A 21,219-nucleotide genomic window follows, 5' to 3' on the forward strand; every position below is an offset into this window, starting at 1 on the left:
AGGGAACGACCGATTATAGCTGCTATAACGTAAAAGATGACAGGAACTTACTTGTTCTGCAGATGTTCCACAACATTGACTGTAACTTTTAGGGAAAAAAGTATTACATGTATTTTTTTTATATCGTTATTTTTTTACTGAATACAAATTTAAATCTTTGTCACATTGTTGTGGTATAAGAGGAATAAAACACATCAGGACATATTTTTACAGGATAATAATCAACTTTAGTGTGGTGAGATTAACTCTGCTTCATCACTCCGCCCTGTAATTGATTATCTAACAATAACAGTATGTCCTGTCATATTGTCATTATTTTCTTTCATGATTTCTGGTTTGCTGTCTCCAGGACTTCTTGCCGTGGGCCCCAGGTCAGCCGGATAACTGGGAGGATGATGAGCACTGCGTACAAATCCACGGCATGGAGGACAATTATAGGGGAAAATTCAGTGATCTAAACTGCTCGAGCTACGAACCGTTCATCTGCCAGAAAGGTGAAACCTGAGCTCGGTTTTGAGGTGGAAAGTTGTGCTCAGGTCATGTGTAAACATTATTTTATGATCAGAGCATCTCCATCAGTCAGAGGCGATGACCTTCGACCTTATAGCCTGCTTCTTTCTACTGTAATCTTTATGTCCTCTTTTCAAAAGGATGAGATTCATTATATTTCTTTTATTAATTCTACAAATTTATGTGTATTTACAAATTTAAGTAAAGAGTGGAAATATATGATGATTTGCAGAACTTTCAGCTTTCTGTTAGAGTTTTATTATATTATTAAATATCAGTTTTATAATATTCAGATTAATGTGATGTTTTGATGTCTTTAGGAAAAAATGTTGGTCCTCCACCAGTTCCACCCACCGCCCTACCAGGTATCAGTTTCTCTCTCTCTCTCTCTCTCTCTCTCTCTCTCTCTCTCTCCCCTTTATTAAGCTTTATTTTATATAAAATATATAATAATCACAGTAATACTGTAAACCAATAATGTGAAAGTTAAATAATAAAGGAAAATGCTTCAATGAAACTAACATTTACTAACTGTGTAAACTTTATTTGATGATCACAGCATCTCCATCAGTCAGAGGCGATGACCTTCGACCTTATAGTCTGCTTCTTTCTGCTATAATCCTCTTTTCAAAAGGATGAGATTCATTTATCTTTCTTTTTTAATTCAACAAAATTACCTGTATTTTCAAATGTAAGTAAAGAGTAGGGCGGCACGGTGGTGTAGTGGTTAGCGCTGTCCCCTCACAGCAAGAAGGTCCGGGTTCGAGCCCCGTGGCCGGCGAGGGCCTTTCTGTGCAGAGTTTGCATGTTCTCCCCGTGTCCGCGTGGGTTTCCTCCGGGTGCTCCGGTTTCCCCCACAGTCCAAAGACATGCAGGTTAGGTTAACTGGTGACTCTAAATTGACCGTAGGTGTGAATGTGAGTGTGAATGGTTGTCTGTGTCTATGTGTCGGCCCTGTGATGACCTGGCGACTTGTCCAGGGTGTACCCCGCCTTTCACCCGTAGTCAGCTGGGATAGGCTCCAGCTTGCTTGCGACCCTGTACAGTAGAAGGATAAAGCGGCTAGAGATAATGAGAGGAGATGAGAAGTAAAGAGTATTAATTATCTGAAATTTCATGAAATATATTTTGATCTGAGCCCTGTGATTACCTGGTGACGTGTCCAGGGTGAACCCCACCTCTCGCCCATAGTCAGCTGGGATAGGCTCCAGCCCGTGACCCTGTACAGGATAAGCGGCTACAGATAATGGACGGATATTTTGATCTGCATTACTTTCAGTTTCTGGGAGAGTTTTATTATCTTATTAAATAAACGTTTTATAATATTCAGATTAACGTGATGTTTTGATGTCTTCAGGTCAAAGTTTTGATCCTCCACCAGTTCCACCCTCCTCCCGACCAGGTATCAGTCTCTCTCTCTCTCTCTCTCACACACACACACACACACACTCTCTCTCTCTCTCTGTCTCTCTCTCTCTGTGTGCGCATGCAGAGTGAGTGTGGAGCTGTGGCCGCTGTGCCGCGAATGAGTGGTCTGTTTAAATCTCTATTTCTTACTTTTTTCTTATTTTCTTTCTTTCTTTTTTTTCTCCTTGTAACTTTCTGCTGAACTTCTACTTCGTATTTGGGTTAGTCCCTTTCTGCTAATAAACATGGGTTTCCCCTAAAGTCACTGCCTTCAGCCTTTGTGCTGGAATCATGGCAGAGGATTTTGATAAACTTACTCGGCGTCATGCTGTTAAAATAGCATCGACAGCCAGTGTGGAGGATTGTAGTTTGGCTGCTGGTGAAGTTGTTGGTTATGAGAATATCGGATCAGCTTCCCGCATGAATAATGCGATTGTTTTGTTCCTAAAATCAATTGAGCTTGCCAATCACCTGACGGAGACGGATGTGGTGATAGATGGTGTTTTTACATCTGTTGTCCCTCTTTCTAAGCCATCCAAGAAAGTAATTCTCTCAAATGTTCCCCCCTTCATTTCTGATGAAGTTCTAGGACAAACACTGTCGCGCTATGGTAAATTGGTCTCGACAATTAAGAAAATTCCGATTGCGAGCAAATCCCCTTTGTTGAAACATATAGTGTCCTTCAGGCGTTGTGTGTACATGGTTCTTAAGGATAACAAAGATGATTTGGATTTGACAATGAATGTGACTGTGGATAACTTTAATTATGTGTTTTATGCAACAACTAGCGTGATGAAATGCTTTGGTTGTGGACAAACGGGTCATCTCGTACGTGCGTGTCCTGATAAAAAGGAAGACGCTAATAATTCTGGAAACAAAGAAAATTGTAATGTTAATGAAACTAGGGGTGATGTGGCAGAGGGAGCGTCTAGCGTGATTGATGTTAACACTAACGTTAGTGCAACTACTGAGGGGGAGGGTACCGCTGGTGCTACTGGGCCTGTGAGCGAAGCCCAGGAACAAAATGTTGCGCATGGGTCTGAAGCGCAAGTAGAAAACCTCAATGATAAAACTACTGATGGGGAGGGTCTTTCCACACCTTTGGGGGAGATCATCACTGATTCTCAGTGTCAGGGAAGCAATGACGATGCCACTATTGCTGAGGAGGCTCCAGAGGAAGATATGGAAACTTCTGTTTTGGAAGAGGGTGATAAGTTTTTTAAAATACCGTCAAAGAAAAGGAAAAAGAAACCAATTCAAAAGAGTGAAAAAGTCGAACGGTCTCTTATTGATTTGAGCGATAATGAGAGTGAGAGCGATCTATCTGATTGTAGTATATCCTGCAGTCTGCGACTAAGTGGCTACCACACTCGCAATTACAGAGTGGAGGATATAAAGAAATTCCTTAGGGATACAAAGCATGCTAAGAAGGTCCGGGTTGATGATTATTTTCCTGATATTGAACAATTTATGACGAAAACACGAACATTTATGCGAGAGGGAAGCTTCTCTGATCAAGAGTGCTATCGTCTCAAAAAAATTCTCACAAAACTCAATGTTCTACTTGCTAAAGATGTTTAGTGTTAAACACCCTTTCAACATGTGTCTTGGGATGGCTGATTGTATAGGTCTATTTTTCTTTTTTCTTTTTTTCTTTTTAATGATGGGTGAGGTTCGTGTGGCTTCTCTAAATGTAAATGGTGCTAGAGAAAGAAGTAAACGAGCCGCTGTTTTTGAAATAATAAGACAGAATAAATTTGATGTCTTCTTTGCTCAAGAAACGCACAGTGACATGTTTAATGTAGCTGATTGGGCTCAGGAGTTTGATGGGCTATCTATTCTTAGTCATGGTACATCTAATAGTGGTGGTGTTGCAGTGTTGTTTTCAAAGTCCTTTATCCCTATTACCTATCAGATTGATGAAATTGTAAAGGGTAGACTTTTAAAAGTTAGAGCCCAGTTTGAGAATCACTTCTTTGTGTTTATCTGCATTTATGCTCCTACAACAGCAACAGATAGAATGCTGTTTTTGAATACCATAGGAAATGTTTTACGAAATTGTTGTCCTGATGATATTGTTATTCTTGGTGGAGATTTTAATTGCACTGCACAAAGTATTGATAGAAATCATGTAGAGCCACACATGCCCTCTCGTAGACGACTTGTAGAGATTGTGAACTCCAATGACCTCAGTGATATCTGGAGAAACTTTCATGGGGGGCAGAAGCAATATACCTGGGTACACTCACATAACAACTTGTTGTCTTTGGCAAGACTTGATAGATTTTATGGTTTCAGACACCAGCTTAGTTTATTTAAGAAATGTTCCATAATTAAACTTCACCATCACTATGGTGATTAAACTTCACCATCACTATGGTGATTAAACTTCACCATCACTATGGTGAAGTTTATTGTTTTCGTAGGTATTCATATTATTAAACTTCACCATCACTATGGTGAAGTTTATTGTTTTCGTAGGTATTCATATTATTAAACTTCACCATCACTATGGTGAAGTTTATTGTTTTCGTAGGTATTCATATTATTCTTTTTTTTTGTTACAACCCAAACTCATTCCCGGCCCATGAGACTTATCAGACATGATACCCCATGGAAAACTAAGACTCGCTGCGTCGGCCGATTTGACCTTGACCCCCAAGGTCAAGGTCACGGGCTCATTAAGTGCCGATTTGGCCGATTTTCTGATGCTCATAACTCTGCGGCAGCGACAGATATGGACGATTTGACCATGGCACCTTACCCCATGGACATTTGCCTCACTTCCGGCACCTTGACCGCTTGGCTCCGCCCATCCAATATGGCGGAACTGATGACATCATCAAATTCAGTCTCGATTCACTTCCGGTAGAACCGCCGAAGGAAATTCGCAGTTTTTGATGCTATTCGATGTCTTTTAGGACCGCCGAGTGCAGAAAGGCGGGAATAAGCGATATCGCCGGAAATGACGTCATTATGACGTCATCAAATATCGCGAAATTTTCAAATTGGTCCGATCTCGACCAAATTTGGTGCAAAGATGCCCCTTGGGGCCCTGAGTGGAGTGCGATCAAAATCGCTGACCTTGACCTCATTTTCCAAGGTCACGGGGTCATCCAAGGTCAAATCTTTGAAAATTCGCCAAAAATCAGCCGTTCATCCGATTGGCGTGAAATAAGCGTTGAAGCTCATCTTCGATGGTGAAGTTTCATAATTGCTCTTAAAGAAATTATAGGCTCCTAGTTCTTTTTTTTTGTTACAACCCAAACTCATTCCCGGCCCATGAGACTTATCAGACATGATACCCCATGGAAAACTAAGACTCGCTGCGTCGGCCGATTTGACCTTGACCCCCAAGGTCAAGGTCACGGGCTCATTAAGTGCCGATTTGGCCGATTTTCTGATGCTCATAACTCTGCGGCAGCGACAGATATGGACGATTTGACCATGGCACCTTATCCCATGGACATTTGCCTCACTTCCGGCACCTTGACCGCTTGGCTCCGCCCATCCAATATGGCGGAACTGATGACGTCATCAAATTCAGTCTCGATTCACTTCCGGTAGAACCGCCGTAGGAAATTCGCAGTTTTTGATGCTATTCGATGTCTTTTAGGACCGCCGAGTGCAGAAAGGCGGGAATAAGCGATATCGCCGGAAATGACGTCATTATGACGTCATCAAATATCGCGAAATTTTCAAATTGGTCCGATCTCGACCAAATTTGGTGCAAAGATGCCCCTTGGGGCCCTGAGTGGAGTGCGATCAAAATCGCTGACCTTGACCTCATTTTCCAAGGTCACGGGGTCATCCAAGGTCAAATCTTTGAAAATTCGCCAAAAATCAGCCGTTCATCCGATTGGCGTGAAATAAGCGTTGAAGCTCATCTTCGATGGTGAAGTTTCATAATTGCTCTTAAAGCAATTATAGGCTCCTAGTTCCAATTGGCTTTTCAGACCATAGCTTAGTCTTCTGTTCTTTGTTTTTAGAATCTGTCAAACCAAAAAGTGCCTACTGGCACTTTAACACCAATTTATTGACTGATGGCCATTTTAGAGAAGTCTTCCTCTTTTTTTGGAAGGAATTCAGAACCACAAAATCCTGTTTTAAGTCTTTGCAGCAATGGTGGGATTGTGGCAAGGTACAAATTAAACAATTGTGTCAGGAGTATACAGCCAATGTCACAAGGAGCATAACACTTTCAATGAGAAAGCTGGAGGAGGAAATTATTGTACTTCAAAATCAGGCAGAGCAATCCGGTGATCAGAGGTCTACTGAAATTCTCAAAACAAAGAAGAAAACATTGGCTGATTTTCTAGGGTTGAGGGCACAGGGAGCTCTGGTCAGGTCCCGCTTTCAGAGTGTGGAGTTGATGGATGTACCATCAAAATTCTTTTTTAACTTGGAAATAAGGAATGGCCAGAGGAAGTTCATTCATGTTTTGAGGTCTGAGGATGGGAATATCTTATCTGATTCTGCGGCAATACGTGAGAGGGCAGTCAATTTTTACAAGGAGCTTTACAAATGTGAGATTCCGCAAGATCAGGCGACTGACAAGGCGTTCCTTTGCGATCTACCTAAGGTATCCGAAGAGGCAAATGCAGCCCTTGGAGGGGTGTTGACCCTAGAGGAGCTGGAGAGAGCCCTCCAGAGCATGGAGAGTGGCAAAGCACCTGGTGTGGATGGCCTGCCAGTAGACTTTTATAAGTCCTTTTGGCCAGAATTGGGCACAGATGTGCTTGCTGTTCTGAAAGACAGTATTACCAGGGGGAAGCTGCCACTGAGCTGCCGTAGAGCAGTGCTTACTTTGTTGCCAAAAAAGGGAGACCTGACAGACATAAGATCATGGAGGCCAGTGTCAGTCCTCTGCTCTGAGTACAAAATGCTCCCAAAAGTTTTAGCAAATAGACTGGGGGAGTTTCTCGACCAGGTAGTCCACCCTGACCAGACCTACTGCGTGCCAGGCAGACTGATTCATAACAATATTTCCTTCATTAGGGATGTTTTTCACATTAGTAACATCTGTAGCCTTGATTTTGGTGTGGTCTCAATTGACCAAGAAAAAGCTTTTGATAGGGTGGAGCACAGTTATTTGTGGAATACTTTGTCAGCCTTTGGTTTTAGTCCAAATTTTATCTGTATGATTAAAGCATTATATTGTGACATTGAAAGTATACTCAAGGTTAATGGTGACTTGTGTGCTCCTTTTAAAGTATACAGAGGTGTCCGTCAAGGATGTCCCCTGTCAGGTATGCTGTACAGTCTGGCTATTGAGCCACTCCTAGTAAGGTTGAGGAGGGATATTGCTGGGGTGAAAATCCCAAACTGTGAGGAGGTTTTTAAATTGTCAGCCTACGCTGATGATGTGGCAGTCCTTGTTAATGGCCAGAGAGATGTTGACACCCTTTTGAAAATCTGTGATGAGTTTAAAGCTGTTTCTTCAGCAAAAGTGAACTGGTCAAAAAGCTTAGCCTTGCTTGTTGGGAGATGGGTGAATGGTGAACCTTGTCTGCCCGATGGCTTATCCTGGAATAGGGGTGGGTTTAAATACCTTGGAGTGTTCTTAGGTGATGATGTGTACATCCAAAAGAATTTTGAAGGAGTGGTTGAAAAGGTTAAAGGTCATTTAGAAAAATGGAAATTTTTACTTAACATCACTTCCTACAGGGGGCGTGTTCTAATTATTAACAACCTGGTTGCATCCTCTCTCTGGCATCGTCTGGCTTGTGTGGACCCTCCATCAAACCTGCTGGCGAAGATTCAGTCAATACTGGTTGATTTTTTCTGGGACAATCTTCACTGGGTACCACAGAGCGTTTTATACCTGCCCAAGGAGGAGGGTGGACATGGACTCGTTCACCTACAGAGCCGAACCGCTGCTTTTCGTCTGCAGTTTATACAGCGTCTTCTCACAGGATCAGTGAACTCAAGCTGGAAAGCTGCAGCCTGTTGTATTTTACAACGTTTTGAAGGGCTGGGGATGGATAGAACTTTGTTCAGGTTCAGTCCAAAGAGAATGAATCTTAATTTGTTTCCTGTTTTTTATAAGAATCTGTTTAAAGTCTGGTCCCTTTTTACTACACAATGCACACGACCAATAGGGTCATTATTCTGGCTACTTAATGAGCCTCTGATTTATGGCTCTGTTCTTGATGTAAGCCAAGAAATTTCCCTGGTACCTACATCTAAACTTATCAGCTCAGGAGTTACAACCCTTGGGGATTTAGTGGAGTTTGTTGGTCCTGATTTGACTGATAGCTGTACATTAGCCCATCACTTGGGTGTGAGGTCAATTCGGATAATAGATCGGTTACTAGGGAAATGGCGGTCTCTCTTAACTGGAGAGGAAATGCAAATGCTACGGGATTTTTTTAGGGGGGAAAGGGGTCCTGATTATCAGGACCTTTTTCCCAGGTTTACTTTGCTCCCAGATTTAGCAGGGTGTACAGGTTGTTATTTAAATACGGAGAGTTTGGTTTTTCTTACTGCAGCAGGTAAACAATTGTATAAACTGTGTGTTTTATCTTTTAATAAAAGGTTCCTAGACAAGAGGGTGGATACACCCTGGCGTGAGGTCTTGCAGGTTGATAATAATGTCAAACCACAATGGCGAGCTCTGTACAAGTCACCATTAACCAAAAAAGCTGGGGATTTACAGTGGCGTATTCTACATGGTGCAATAGCTGTGAATGCTTTTGTCTCTGTTTTAGATCCAGGTGTGGATCAAGGGTGCCCTTTTTGTTCTTCAAGGGAAACTGTATTCCATGCTTTTATGCACTGTCAGCGGCTGAGCCCTCTTTTTGCTATTTTGTTTACACTTTTTTTTGAGCTAAATGAAAGCTTCTCTTTGGAGACTTTCATTTTTGGGTTTAAATATGTAAAGAAATATCGCTTTAAATGTCAACTCTTAAACTTCCTGCTTGGGCAAGCGAAGATGGCGATATATGTAACTCGTAAAAGGAAAGTTGAACAGGATTTAAATGTTGATATTTTAGTGGTGTTTTCTACTCTTGTAAGATGTCGTATTTTGATTGATTTTCATTTTTATAAATCTATGAAAAGCCTTGATGTATTTGAGGAAAGATGGTGTTGCAACAATATGTTGTGTGCTGTTGAAAATGATAAGCTGCAGTTTGCACATTTCTTTAAAAAATAGACTTTTTAAAAATATTTATTTATTTATTTATTTATTTATTTATTTTTAAACTATTTTTACATGTTGAATACAGTGGAAAATTGATTTTGATGTATTTTTAAGATTGCAATAAAGATCTTTTGAAAATTCAAAAAAAAAAATTCTCTCTCTCTCAGGCAGTGTGAGGTTGGTGAATGGTGGAAGTCGCTGTGCTGGGAGAGTGGAGGTTCTTCATGATGGTCAGTGGGGAACAGTGTGTCATAATGGCTGGGATATGAGAGAAGCTGCAGTGGTGTGTAGAGAGCTGCGCTGTGGGGAGCCTGTAAATGTTCGGTATGAGGCTCACTTTGGACGAGGATCCGGACCAATCTGGATGGATGGTGTGAAGTGTAGAGGATCAGAGTTGACACTGAAGAACTGTACATCAGCAGAGTTGGGCAAAAATAACTGTAATCATGGTGGAGATGCTGGAGTCACCTGCTCAGGTAAATTGGTTTTAATCTTAACATTTAAAATATATGCTCAAAAATATATTTTTTACCACACTCGATATTTACGTTCTATAAAATAAATGTTGATCATAATAGACTGCGCTGTCGGGGTCCAGTGTAAAGTCTACTTTGATGAACATGACAGTGTGTTGGACGCAGTGTCACTGCAATCTGCTGTAAAATCAGCTTTAGAGGAATTACACACTGTATGATCATTTTACTACAACTGATAATAATAATAATAATAATAATAATAATATTGGTATATTAGAGGCAGATGACATAAAACGCAGTGACATGAGAAAGGCAATGTCTAATGAGTAGTTGAGAAGGATATGAAGGATACTAAAGTCAGAACTCAATGGTGGAAAAGTGATGAAGGCGATCAATTTAAGGGCAGTTTTAGTGGGAAGGTCTGGTGCAGGAATTATCAATTGGGCCAAAGAAGGGCTCAGGAAATTGGACCAGAAAATGAGAAAGTTGTTCACCATTAACAGAACACTTCACCCACAGGGGGATGCCGATAGATTTTATGTGAAATGATAAGTGGTGGATGAGGTTTATTAAGTGTCGAGGACTGTGTGAACATTGAAGTAGGTCGTTTATACAAGTTTGTTGAAGCAACTATCGAAAGGTTACTTCATATTGTAGCAGACAGAAAAAAAATTTGGATGAGGGGGTGAGAAAGCAAAGTATAGCTGAAGAAAGAATGAGCAGATATAGAAACAAGACACTGCATGGACAATTTATGAAGGTACCGGAGGAAGTGAGAGATTAGGATTTGTGGAACTGGTTAAATAGACGTACCATAAAGAAAGAAACGGAAGGACTCTTAACTGCTGCACAAGATCAAGCATTCCGAACCAACAGCATCAAGAACAGAGTCGACAAGGAGAATGTGTCCCTGATGTGCCGATTTTGTGGAGAAAGAGAAAAGACAATTCGTCATCTAACAGCAGAATGAAAGAAACTCACACAAACAGAAAACAAAATGTGGAGACATGATAAGGTCGGACAAGTCATTCACTGGAAGCTCTGTCAGAAGTTCAGTGGTATAAGTGGTATGACCACACTCCGGAATGGCTCATGGAAAATGATGAAGTGAAAATACTGTGGGACCTCAGGGTTCAAACAGGCCATCATCTTCAACATAACAGACCTGATATGGTCAAATTGGAGAAGGAGGAGAGAACGTGAAATGTAATCGACATAGCATGCCCCTTTGACACGCGAGTGTTGGAAAAGGAACATGAGAAAATTAAAAAATATCAAGACCTTAAAAGAGTGATTGGGAAGATCTGGAAGTGCAGGAGAGTAAATGTAGTACCAGTTGTTATTGGAGCACTTGGGAAAATCACTCAGAACTTCAAGGCATCGATAAACAAAATTGGACTGAATGACAGCACTGCGTTGCTTCAGAAAGCTCACTTGTTGGGAGCAGCAACGATTTTAAGAAAGTCACTCGACACCTCAGGATATAGGCTAAAGCTCGATGTCTAGATTACAAAAACCGCATCATCAGCTTACCATGTGAATTGCTGAAATAATAATAATAATAATAATAATAATAATAATATCTCAGGTGACCTCTGGTGGGATCACAACCCTGAGGGTAATAAGCTCTGCCTTAAACATTCACACTCTGCTTTTCTTTGATTTCGATGAAACAACAGGGAACTCTGATTATGTTTTGTGATTATTACATTACATTCTGCTCAGTGAGATTCTGTTCAGTTTCTTTGACAAATTGGAAGAAATTTTAAATTATATTTAAATCTCCACATCAGTATTCAGACCTGCGATGTAACAACTGTCATATTTTCAGACGTTACACACAAGGGGCGGAGTTTATCTAAAACAGAGGCGTGTCTCAGTTGCGTGCGTTTCTGATGTTGAATTTAAACACGTGTTTCTTGCGTGATATCAGCCTGAGTGAGGAGCAGTGTTAACTCCAGCGCCACCATCTGACAGTTTGATGGAACAACAATGCCACGCTGACATTTATATTCATGCTGTAAATTCACTCAAAAACACGATGGAGCGTCATTCAAGGACAATAATCAAGACATAAATATGATGGTATTAATTGATCAACAATATTCACACTTATAGTGCACAAAAAGGTTGTTTCACATGGAGGATGTTGGAGGAGACACATGTGAATAAGAAATATTGCTTATCTGGAGGAGTGAAGTCTTTATGGCCAAAATTATAAATGAACTTAAAGTTTCTCTGTAAGTGTATCAGATGAGCGCTCGGTCAGATTATCCTTCACACCGTGATTATGTTTTCTGACCAGGAGAGCAGATGGAATTAACACAGACATCATGTTTTATTCATTTGAAGAATTAAAATTCCAATCTAAAGCATGAAAAAAATTGACTACAATAGAACATGATGTTCTGGATCAGGGCCTATTTTATAAGCTGGAGAACGAGTGTGGAAGCCATATAATTAAATTAATAGAACTATTCAGGCATCAAAATCTTATCAATATGATCGACTCAGTGCTCGCCATCTCATTCCTATATCATCATATTAGTCTTTTTATTTTTAAACTGTTTCTTGCTTTTATGTTCCATCTTGTTACATTTGACAGGAAATGTAAAAAGTGCGATTTTCAGTCCCAGATATTTTGTGAATTTAATGATGAGTGTTAATAAAATGATGATATTAAATGTGAATAATATAAAGGAAGAACACATCAAACTGCCTGAAGCAGCTGTGTAACCCGACTCTGAATATGAGGAACTCTCCCTGCTGACATTCTGATGGGACTTCTGGACTTCACTGGTTCTGAATCTGGCCCACTGGGATTGTTGTGACTCTTCAACACTATTTCTGTCACTTTAATGTTCATTCTGACTTCATCACTTTAAATATCTGTGTGTTACTGTAGGAAATGATCCTGAGAACGATGATGACGCTGTTCCAGCTGATCAGAGGACAGTTATAGTGACAGGTATGATAATAATGTCACAGTTTTGTAATCTCCATAATGAACACAGTCATAAATAACATCAAAGTAGAAAACTGCCATTGATTTAATTAATTTGACAGAGAAAATACCAGAGTCCTGTGATACTGCTGTTACCAATAGTACATGAGGATCATATCACAGAGAAAGAAAGAAAGAAAGAAAGAAAGAAAGAAAGAAAGAAAGAAAGAAAGAAAGAAAGAAAAGTGAAACTTCTTTCTATCTGTGGGTCTTTTTTTTTTTTTTGCAGACTGACTCCATTGTTCTGTCCACCTCTCAGACGGTGTGAGGTTGGTGAATGGTGAAAGTCGCTGTGCTGGGAGAGTGGAGGTTCTTCAGGATGGTCAGTGGGGAACAGTGTGTAGTTCTGCCTGGGATGTGAAAGATGCTGCAGTGGTGTGTAGAGAGCTGCGCTGTGGGGAGCCTGTAGATCTGCAGTATTGGGCTGAGTTTGGACGAGGATCAGGACCAATCTGGATACACGATTTGTACTGCAGAGGGTCAGAGTCAACACTGAACAACTGTAGCTCACAAGGGGAACATGCCTGTGGTCATGTGATTGATGCTGGAGTCGTCTGTTCAGGTAAACTGATGTATTTGAAAAAATAAATAAATAAATAAATTGATATCAATGCAATAATGTGAGTATATTTTATGTAAATCTAAAGCATTTTGCAACTCCAGTGTAATGATTTATTGATATTCTGACTGAAAATGTGTGTGCGCGTGTGAGAGAGAGAGAAGTTTTATTTGACGGTATGGTTCATATGGGGTCTCTCTCTCTCTCTCTCTCTCTCTCTCTCAGACGGTGTGAGGTTGGTGAATGGTGGAAGTCGCTGTGCTGGGAGAGTGGAGGTTCTTCAGGATGGTCAGTGGGGAACAGTGTGTGGTGATGACTGGGATCTGGACGATGCTGCAGTGGTGTGTGGAGAGCTGCGCTGTGGGGAGGCTGTAAATGCAACACAAAACAGTGACTTTGGAGCGGGATCAGGACCAATCTGGCTGGTTGGTGTGCAGTGTAGAGGATCAGAGTCGACACTGAAGAACTGTCGATCAGATGGGAGGGGGGATTACTGTGGTCACGGTCGGGATGCTGGAGTCACCTGTTCAGGTAAACTGCTGTATTTAGGAAAAAATATTACAAAGAGTAAAATTATTGTTTTGATCAATTTGACTAAATTTTGCTCCTCAACTGTAATGATTTATTGATATTCTGACTAAAAATGTGTGTGTGTGTGTGTGTGTGTGTGTGAGAGAGAGAGAGAGAGAGAGAGAGAGAACACATATGTTTTTTGAATTCTCTCTCTCTCTCTCTCTCTCTCTCTCTCTCAGGCAGTGTGAGGTTGGTGAATGGTGGAAGTCGCTGTGCTGGGAGAGTGGAGGTTCTTCAGGATGGTCAGTGGGGAACAGTGTGTGGTGATGGCTGGGATCTGGACGATGCTGCAGTGGTGTGTGGAGAGCTGGGCTGTGGGGAGGCTGTAAATGCAACACAAAACAGTGACTTTGGAGCGGGATCAGGACCAATCTGGCTGGCTGGTGTGCAGTGTAGAGGATCAGAGTCGACACTGAAGAACTGTCGATCAGATGGGAGGGGGGATTACTGTGGTCACGGTCGGGATGCTGGAGTCACCTGTTCAGGTAAACTGCTGTATTTAGCAAAAAATATTACAAAGAGTAAAATTATTGTTTTGATTGATTTGACTAAATTTTGCTCCTCCATTGTAGTGATTTATTGATATTCTGACTAAAAATGTGTGTGTGTGTGTGTGAGAGAGAGAGAGAGATAGAGAGAGAGTGTGTTTGTGTGCGTGAGGGAGAGAGAGAGGGAGAGTGTGTGTGTGTGTGTGTGTGTGTGTGTGTGTGTGTGAGAGAGAGAGAGAGAGAGAGAGAGAGAGAAGTTTTATTTGATGGTCTGGTTTATGTGGATTCTCTCTCTCTCTCTCTCTCTCTCTCAGGCAGTGTGAGGTTGGTGAATGGTGGAAGTCGCTGTGCTGGGAGAGTGGAGGTTCTTCATGATGGTCAGTGGGGAACAGTGTGTCATAATGGATGGGATATGAGAGAAGCTGCAGTGGTGTGTAGAGAGCTGCGCTGTGGGGAGCCTGTAAATGTTCGGTATAAGGCTCACTTTGGACGAGGATCCGGACCAATCTGGATGGATGGTGTGACCTGTAGAGGATCAGAGTCGACACTGAAGAACTGTACATCAGCAGAGTTGGGCAAAAATAACTGTAATCATGGTCGAGATGCTGGAGTCACCTGCTCAGGTAAATTGGTTTTAATCTTAACTTTTAAAATATATGCTCAAAAATATATTTATTACCACAATCGATATTTAAGTTCTATAAAATAAATGTTGATCATAATCGACTGCGCTGTCGGGGTCCGGTGTAAAGTCCACTTTGATGAACATGACAGTGTGTTGGACGCAGCGTCACTGCAATCTGCTGTAAAATCAGCTTTAGAGGAATTACACACTGTATGATCATTTTACTACTACTGAGAATAATAATAATAATAATAATAATAATAATAATAATAATAATAATAATAATATTGGGATATTAGAGGCAGATGACCTAAAACACTGTGGCGTGAGAAAGGCAATATCTAATGAGTAGTTGAGAAGGATATGAAGGATACTGAAGTCAGAACTGAATGGTGGAAACGTGATGAAGGCGATCAATTTAAGGGCAGTTTCAGTGGGAAGGTCTGGTGCACGAATTATCAATTGGACCAAAGAAGAGCTCAGGGAATTGGACCAGAAAACGAGAAAGTTGTTCACCATTAACAGAACACTTCACCCACAGGGGGATGCCGATAGATTTTATGTGAAATGATAAGTGGTGGATGAGGTTTATTAAGTGTCGAGGACTGTGTAAACATTGAAGTAGGTTGTTTATACAAGTTTGTTGAAGCAACTATTGAAAGGTTACTTTGTTTTGTAGCAGATGAAAAAATTTTGGATGAGGGGGTGAGAAAGCAAAGTATAGCTGAAGAAAGAATGAGCAGATATAGAAACAAGACACTGCATGAACAATTTATGAAGGGACCGAAGGAAGTGAGAGATTAGGATTTGTGGAACTGGTTAAATAGACGTACCATAAAGAAAGAAACGGAAGGACTCTTAACTGCTGCACAAGATCAAGCATTCCGATCCAACAGCATCAAGAACAGAGTCGACAAGGAGAATGTGTCCCTGATGTGGAGAAAGAGAAAAGACAATTCGTCATCTAACAGCAGAATGAAAGAAACTCACACAAACAGAAAACAAAATGTGGAGACATGATAAGGTCGGACAAGTCATTCACTGGAAGCTCTGTCAGAAGTTCAGTGGTATAAGTGGTATGACCACACTCCGGAAGGGCTCATGGAAAATGATGAAGTGAAAATACTGTGGGACCTCAGGGTTCAAACAGGCCATCATCTTCAACATAACAGACCTGATATGGTCGTATTGGAGAAGGAGGAGAGAACGTGAAATGTAATCGACATAGCATGCCCCTTTGACACGCGAGTGTTGGAAAAGGAACATGAGAAAATTAAAAAATATCAAGACCTTAAAAGAGCGATTGGGAAGATCTGGAAGTGCAGGAGAGTAAATGTAGTACCAGTTGTTATTGGAGCACTTGGGAAAATCACTCAGAACTTCAAGGAATCGATAAACAAAATTGGACTGAATGACAGCACTGCGTTGCTTCAGAAAGCTCACTTGTTGGGAACAGCAAAGATTTTAAGAAAGTCACTCGACACCTAAGGATATAGGCTAAAGCTCGATGTCTAGATTACAAAAAAACGCATCATCAGCTTACCATGTGAATTGCTGAAATAATAATAATAATAATAATATCTCAGGTGACCTCTGGTGGGATCACAACCCTGAGGGTAATAAGCTCTGCTCAAACATTCACACTCTGCTTTTCTTTGATTTCGATGAAACAACAGAGAACTCTGATTATATTTTGTGATTATTACATTACATTCTGCTCAGTGAGATTCTGTTCAGTTTCTTTGACAAATTGGAAGAAATTTTAAATTATATTTAAATCTCCACTTCAGTATTCAGACCTGTGATGTAACAACTGTCTTATTTTCAGGGCGGAGTTTATCTAAAACAGAGGCGTGTCTCATTTGCGTGCATTTCTGATGTTGAACTTAAACACGTGTTTCTTGCGTGATCTCAGCCTGAGTGAGGAGCAGTGTTAACTCCAGCGCCACCATCTGACAGTTTGCTGGAACAACAATGCCACGCTGACATTTATATTCATGCTGTAAATTCACTCAAACACACAATGGAGCGTCATTCAAGGACAATATCTCATCTCATTATCTCTAGCCGCTTTATCCTTCTACAGGGTCGCAGGCAAGCTGGAGCCTATCCCAGCTGACTACGGGTGAAAGGCGGGGTACACCCTGGACAAGTCGCCAGGTCATCACAGGGCTGACACATAGACACAGACAACCATTCACACTCACATTCACACCTACGCTCAATTTAGAGTCACCAGTTAACCTAACCTGCATGTCTTTGGACTGTGGGGGAAACCGGAGCACCCGGAGGAAACCCACGCGGACAACATGCAAACTCCACACAGAAAGGCCCTCGCCGGCCCCGGGGCTCGAACCCAGGACCTTCTTGCTGTGAGGCGACAGCGCTAACCACTACACCACCGTGCCGCCCTTCAAGGACAATATTCAAGACATAAATATGATGGTATTAATTGATTAACAATATTCACACTTATAGTGCACAAAAAGGTTGTTTCACATGGGGGATGTTTGAGGAGACACATGTGAATAAGAAATATTGCTTATCTGGAGGAGTGAAGTCTTTATGGGCAAAATTATAAATGAACTTAAAGTTTCTCTGTAAGTGTATCAGACGAGCGCTCGGTCAGATTATCCTTCACACCATGATGATGTTTTCTGATCAGGAGAGCAGATGAAATTAACACAGACATCATGTTTAATTCATTTGAAGAAATAAAAATTCCAATCTAAAGCATGAAAAAATTGACTACAATAGAACATGATGTTCTGGATCAGGGCCTATTTTATAAGCTGGAGAACAACGAGTGTGGAAGCCATATAATTAAATTAATAGAACTATTCAGGCATCAAAATCTTATCAATATGATCGACTCAGTGCTCGCCATCTCATTCCTATATCATCATATTAGTCTTTTTATTTTTAAACTGTTTCTTGCTTTTATGTTCCATCTTGTTACATTTGACAGGAAATGTCTAGACCGGACAATTCCCCAGGGGAAATTGTGAGAGGATGCAGTGCGCGAAGCAATTCGGTCATGCATGTTCGCTGGCCGTGAATGTGTGACCCGCAATGATGTTTCAATGCAATGATTATGTGTGTGCTTGAGACAGCAGCCGTCATGAAGAAGAGCTATTCAACAGTATAAACAAAGTGACTACAGGCGGAAATTAGCATGTACTGCTTTAACCTGGGACAGACATCTGTCCTTACCACAAGGATAATGTTTAATTTGTGCACTGTCCCTTTTAAAAATAAAATAAACTCTAAGAAGAGTGTTTGTAGTTTGTATGTACGAACAGAAGTGTTCCTAATAAAGTGGGCGGCTAAGGTGAGGCCTGTCGGCTGTCCTCTTCTCAGTTTCTCAGAGCAGCGGATGTTTGAAAAAGTGCTTTTTTTTCCAATTAATTCCATAGAAATGAATGGGGTTTTTTTGGGACAAGTGTGACTACTACTTTTGAGAAAATTATGTCTGTAGTGTGAAATTTGTGGCTGAAAACAGTTTAAGTTTGAAATTTTGAGCATGATTTGTATGTGTGCTTGAGACAGCAGCCCCCCTCTGCCCCGTCACTGGCCCCAATCGGCATGGTGACGGGCCTGAACAGGAGAGTTAAGACACACACACAAGATTATGTCAGGTGTCTGCTGTTTTGCTAAGGAGTAGGCCTCGAACAATCACAAATAACTCGACAACGAAAGCAGCTATGCACAAAATTCTTTCACAGTGAGCGCTAGAAGGGTCTCCTGAATAAAATGATGTATTTTTTTGTTTGTAGTCTTAAAAATAACGACACTAGAGCGATTTAAAAACGTTGAAAAAGTGCTTTTTTCCAATTAATTCCATAGAAATGAATGGGGTTTTTTTGGACGATTTTTTCACGACTACGTCGCGAAAAAATCATATTCTGTAGAGGAAAGTAATAGCATAGTGAGTCCGATCGAGCCGCACGTTTTGATATATTGTTTGTCTGTGTGCGACGTACGGTTGTGTGACCTGCTATGAAGCTACAATGCCATGATTTATGTGTGTGCTTGAGACAGCTGCCCCCCTCCCCTCTGTGCTCGCTTACTGAAGCCAGTAAGCATGGTGACAGGCCTGAGCAGGCTAAGAGACACACACAAGATTTTATCAGGTGTCTGCTGTTTTGCTAAGGAGTAGGCCTCGAACAATCACAAATAACTCGACAACGAAAGCAGCTATTCACAAAATTCTTTCACAGTGAGCGCTAGAAGGGTCTCCTGAATAAAATAATGTATTTTTTTGTTTGTATTGTTAAAAATGAGGACGCTACAGGGAGTTAAAAACGAGTGACTTTTCAGCAACGTTTATACTGGGAGTCAATGAGGCCGCTCACCTGTGCTCTCCTCACTTTGAGGCTTGTCATTCAAAAACCGTAAATCCTATCGTTTAGGTAGACACATTGTGTGAATCAGGACAAGTTTTCCTACTACTTTTGAGAAAATCATGTCTGTAGAGTGAAATTTGTGGCTGAAAACACGGTTTAAGCGAGAAAGTTTGAGCTTTTTTTTGAAGCCGCCTACACTCTAAGCTTAACGACCCTTACTGGTGTGTAACGCAATAGACACCCATTCAAAAGCCGGATTTTCTCCCAGAAACCACATGGCGTTTGAACCGGGCCTGATCCGAAAGTGTAAAACCTAGCAGAAAAGTTGAATGCCAGATCCACAGAGGAGAAGTTTTCCTACGTTTTAGAGTTTGAATCATGTCTCTAGGTGAAAGCATGCCAGAGCAGCGGATGTTTGAAAAACGTTGAAAAAGTGCTTTTTTTCCAATTAATTCCATAGAAATGAATGGGGTTTTTTTGGGCGATCATATTAGTCTTTTTATTTTTAAACTGTTTCTTGCTTTTATGTTCCATCTTGTTACATTTGACAGGAAATGTAAAAAGTGCGATTTTCAGTCCCAGATATTTTGTGAATTTAATGATGAGTGTTAATAAAATGATGATATTAAATGTTAATAATATCAAGGAAGAACACATCAAACTGCCTGAAGCAGCTGTGTAACCCGACTCTGAATATGAGGAACTCTCCCTGCTGACATTCTGATGGGACTTCTGGACTTCACTGGTTCTGAATCTGGCCCACTGGGATTGTTGTGACTCTTCAACACTATTTCTGTCACTTTAATGTTCATTCTGACTTCATCACTTTAAATATCTGTGTGTTACTGTAGGAAATGATCCTGAGAACGATGATGACTCTGTTCCAGCTGATCAGAGGACAGTTATAGTGACAGGTATGATAATAATGTGACAGTTTTGTAATCTCCATAATGAACACAGTCATAAATAACATCAAAGTGGAAAACTGCCATTGATTTAATTAATTTTGACAGAGAAAATACCAGAGTCCTGTGATACTGCTGTTACCAATAGTACATGAGGATCATATCACAGAGAAAGAAAGAAAGAAAGAAAGAAAGAAAGAAAGAAAGAAAGAAAGAAAGAAAGAAAAGTGAAACTTCTTTCTATCTGTGGGTCTTTTTTTTTGCATACTGACTCCATTGTTCTGTCCACCTCTCAGACGGTGTGAGGTTGGTGAATGGTGAAAGTCGCTGTGCTGGGAGAGTGGAGGTTCTTCAGGATGGTCAGTGGGGAACAGTGTGTAGTTCTGCCTGGGATGTGAAAGATGCTGCAGTGGTGTGTAGAGAGCTGCGCTGTGGGGAGCCTGAAGCTCTGGGGTATTGGGCTGATTTTGGAGGAGGATCCGGACCAATCTGGATACACGATTTGTACTGCAGAGGATCAGAGTCAACACTGAACAATTGTAGCTCACAAGGGGAACATGCCTGTGGTCATGTGATTGATGCTGGAGTCGTCTGTTCAGGTAAACTGCTGTCTTTGAAAAAAAAAATCATAATATCAATACAATAATGTGAGTACTTTTTATGTAAATCTAAAGCATTTTGCAACTCCAGTGTAATGATTTGTTGATATTCTGAATGAAAATGTCTACAATATTTAAACAATGAAATCAAACCCAGGTCACATAAGGCCGAGACTCTCTGCTGGTCCTCACCGGTGCTCTGGGAGAGTGGAGGTGCTTCATGGAGGTTCCTGGTCCACAGTGTGTGATGCTGACTTTGACCAGCAGGATGCAGAGGTTGTGTGCAGAGAGCTGGGCTGTGGGATTCCTGTGGAGGTGCTGGGATCAGCTGCTTTTGGCCGAGGGGAGGGTCAGGTGTGGACAGAGGAGCTTCAGTGTAGAGGAAACGAATCTGAGATTTACTTCTGTCCAACATCATCTTCACTCAAACACTCAACCTGCTCCCATGACAACGATGTGGGATTAAAATGTTCTGGTTAAGTATCATGATTTAACTTCTGTTTAAATAGAGACCACAAACCTGTCAATCGAACTTTAAGGTGCCTTTGTTAATTTTCCTCTTTCACCGAGCTCTCAGCTGTTT

The 21,219-nt window shown here is 41.1% G+C and overlaps 1 protein-coding gene across 1 annotated transcript in view; it reads left to right on the forward strand.

Annotated features, from left to right (window-relative positions):
• Nucleotides 1–2,208: 2,208 nt before the first annotated feature.
• Nucleotides 2,209–21,219, forward strand: part of LOC132869642 (scavenger receptor cysteine-rich type 1 protein M130-like) — a 69,613-nt gene continuing 50,602 nt past the window's right edge. The window contains exons 1-9 of the mRNA XM_060902933.1: nt 2,209–3,124; nt 9,229–9,537; nt 12,801–13,103; nt 13,326–13,667; nt 13,853–14,158; nt 14,476–14,856; nt 19,984–20,046; nt 20,334–20,636; nt 20,794–21,111. Coding sequence (XP_060758916.1) covers nt 2,209–3,124; nt 9,229–9,537; nt 12,801–13,103; nt 13,326–13,667; nt 13,853–14,158; nt 14,476–14,856; nt 19,984–20,046; nt 20,334–20,636; nt 20,794–21,111 — 3,241 coding nt within the window. The remainder of the gene's footprint in view (nt 3,125–9,228; nt 9,538–12,800; nt 13,104–13,325; nt 13,668–13,852; nt 14,159–14,475; nt 14,857–19,983; nt 20,047–20,333; nt 20,637–20,793; nt 21,112–21,219) is intronic.

This window comes from Neoarius graeffei, chromosome 21, assembly GCF_027579695.1.
Source record: "Neoarius graeffei isolate fNeoGra1 chromosome 21, fNeoGra1.pri, whole genome shotgun sequence".
Taxonomy (NCBI): domain Eukaryota; kingdom Metazoa; phylum Chordata; class Actinopteri; order Siluriformes; family Ariidae; genus Neoarius; species Neoarius graeffei.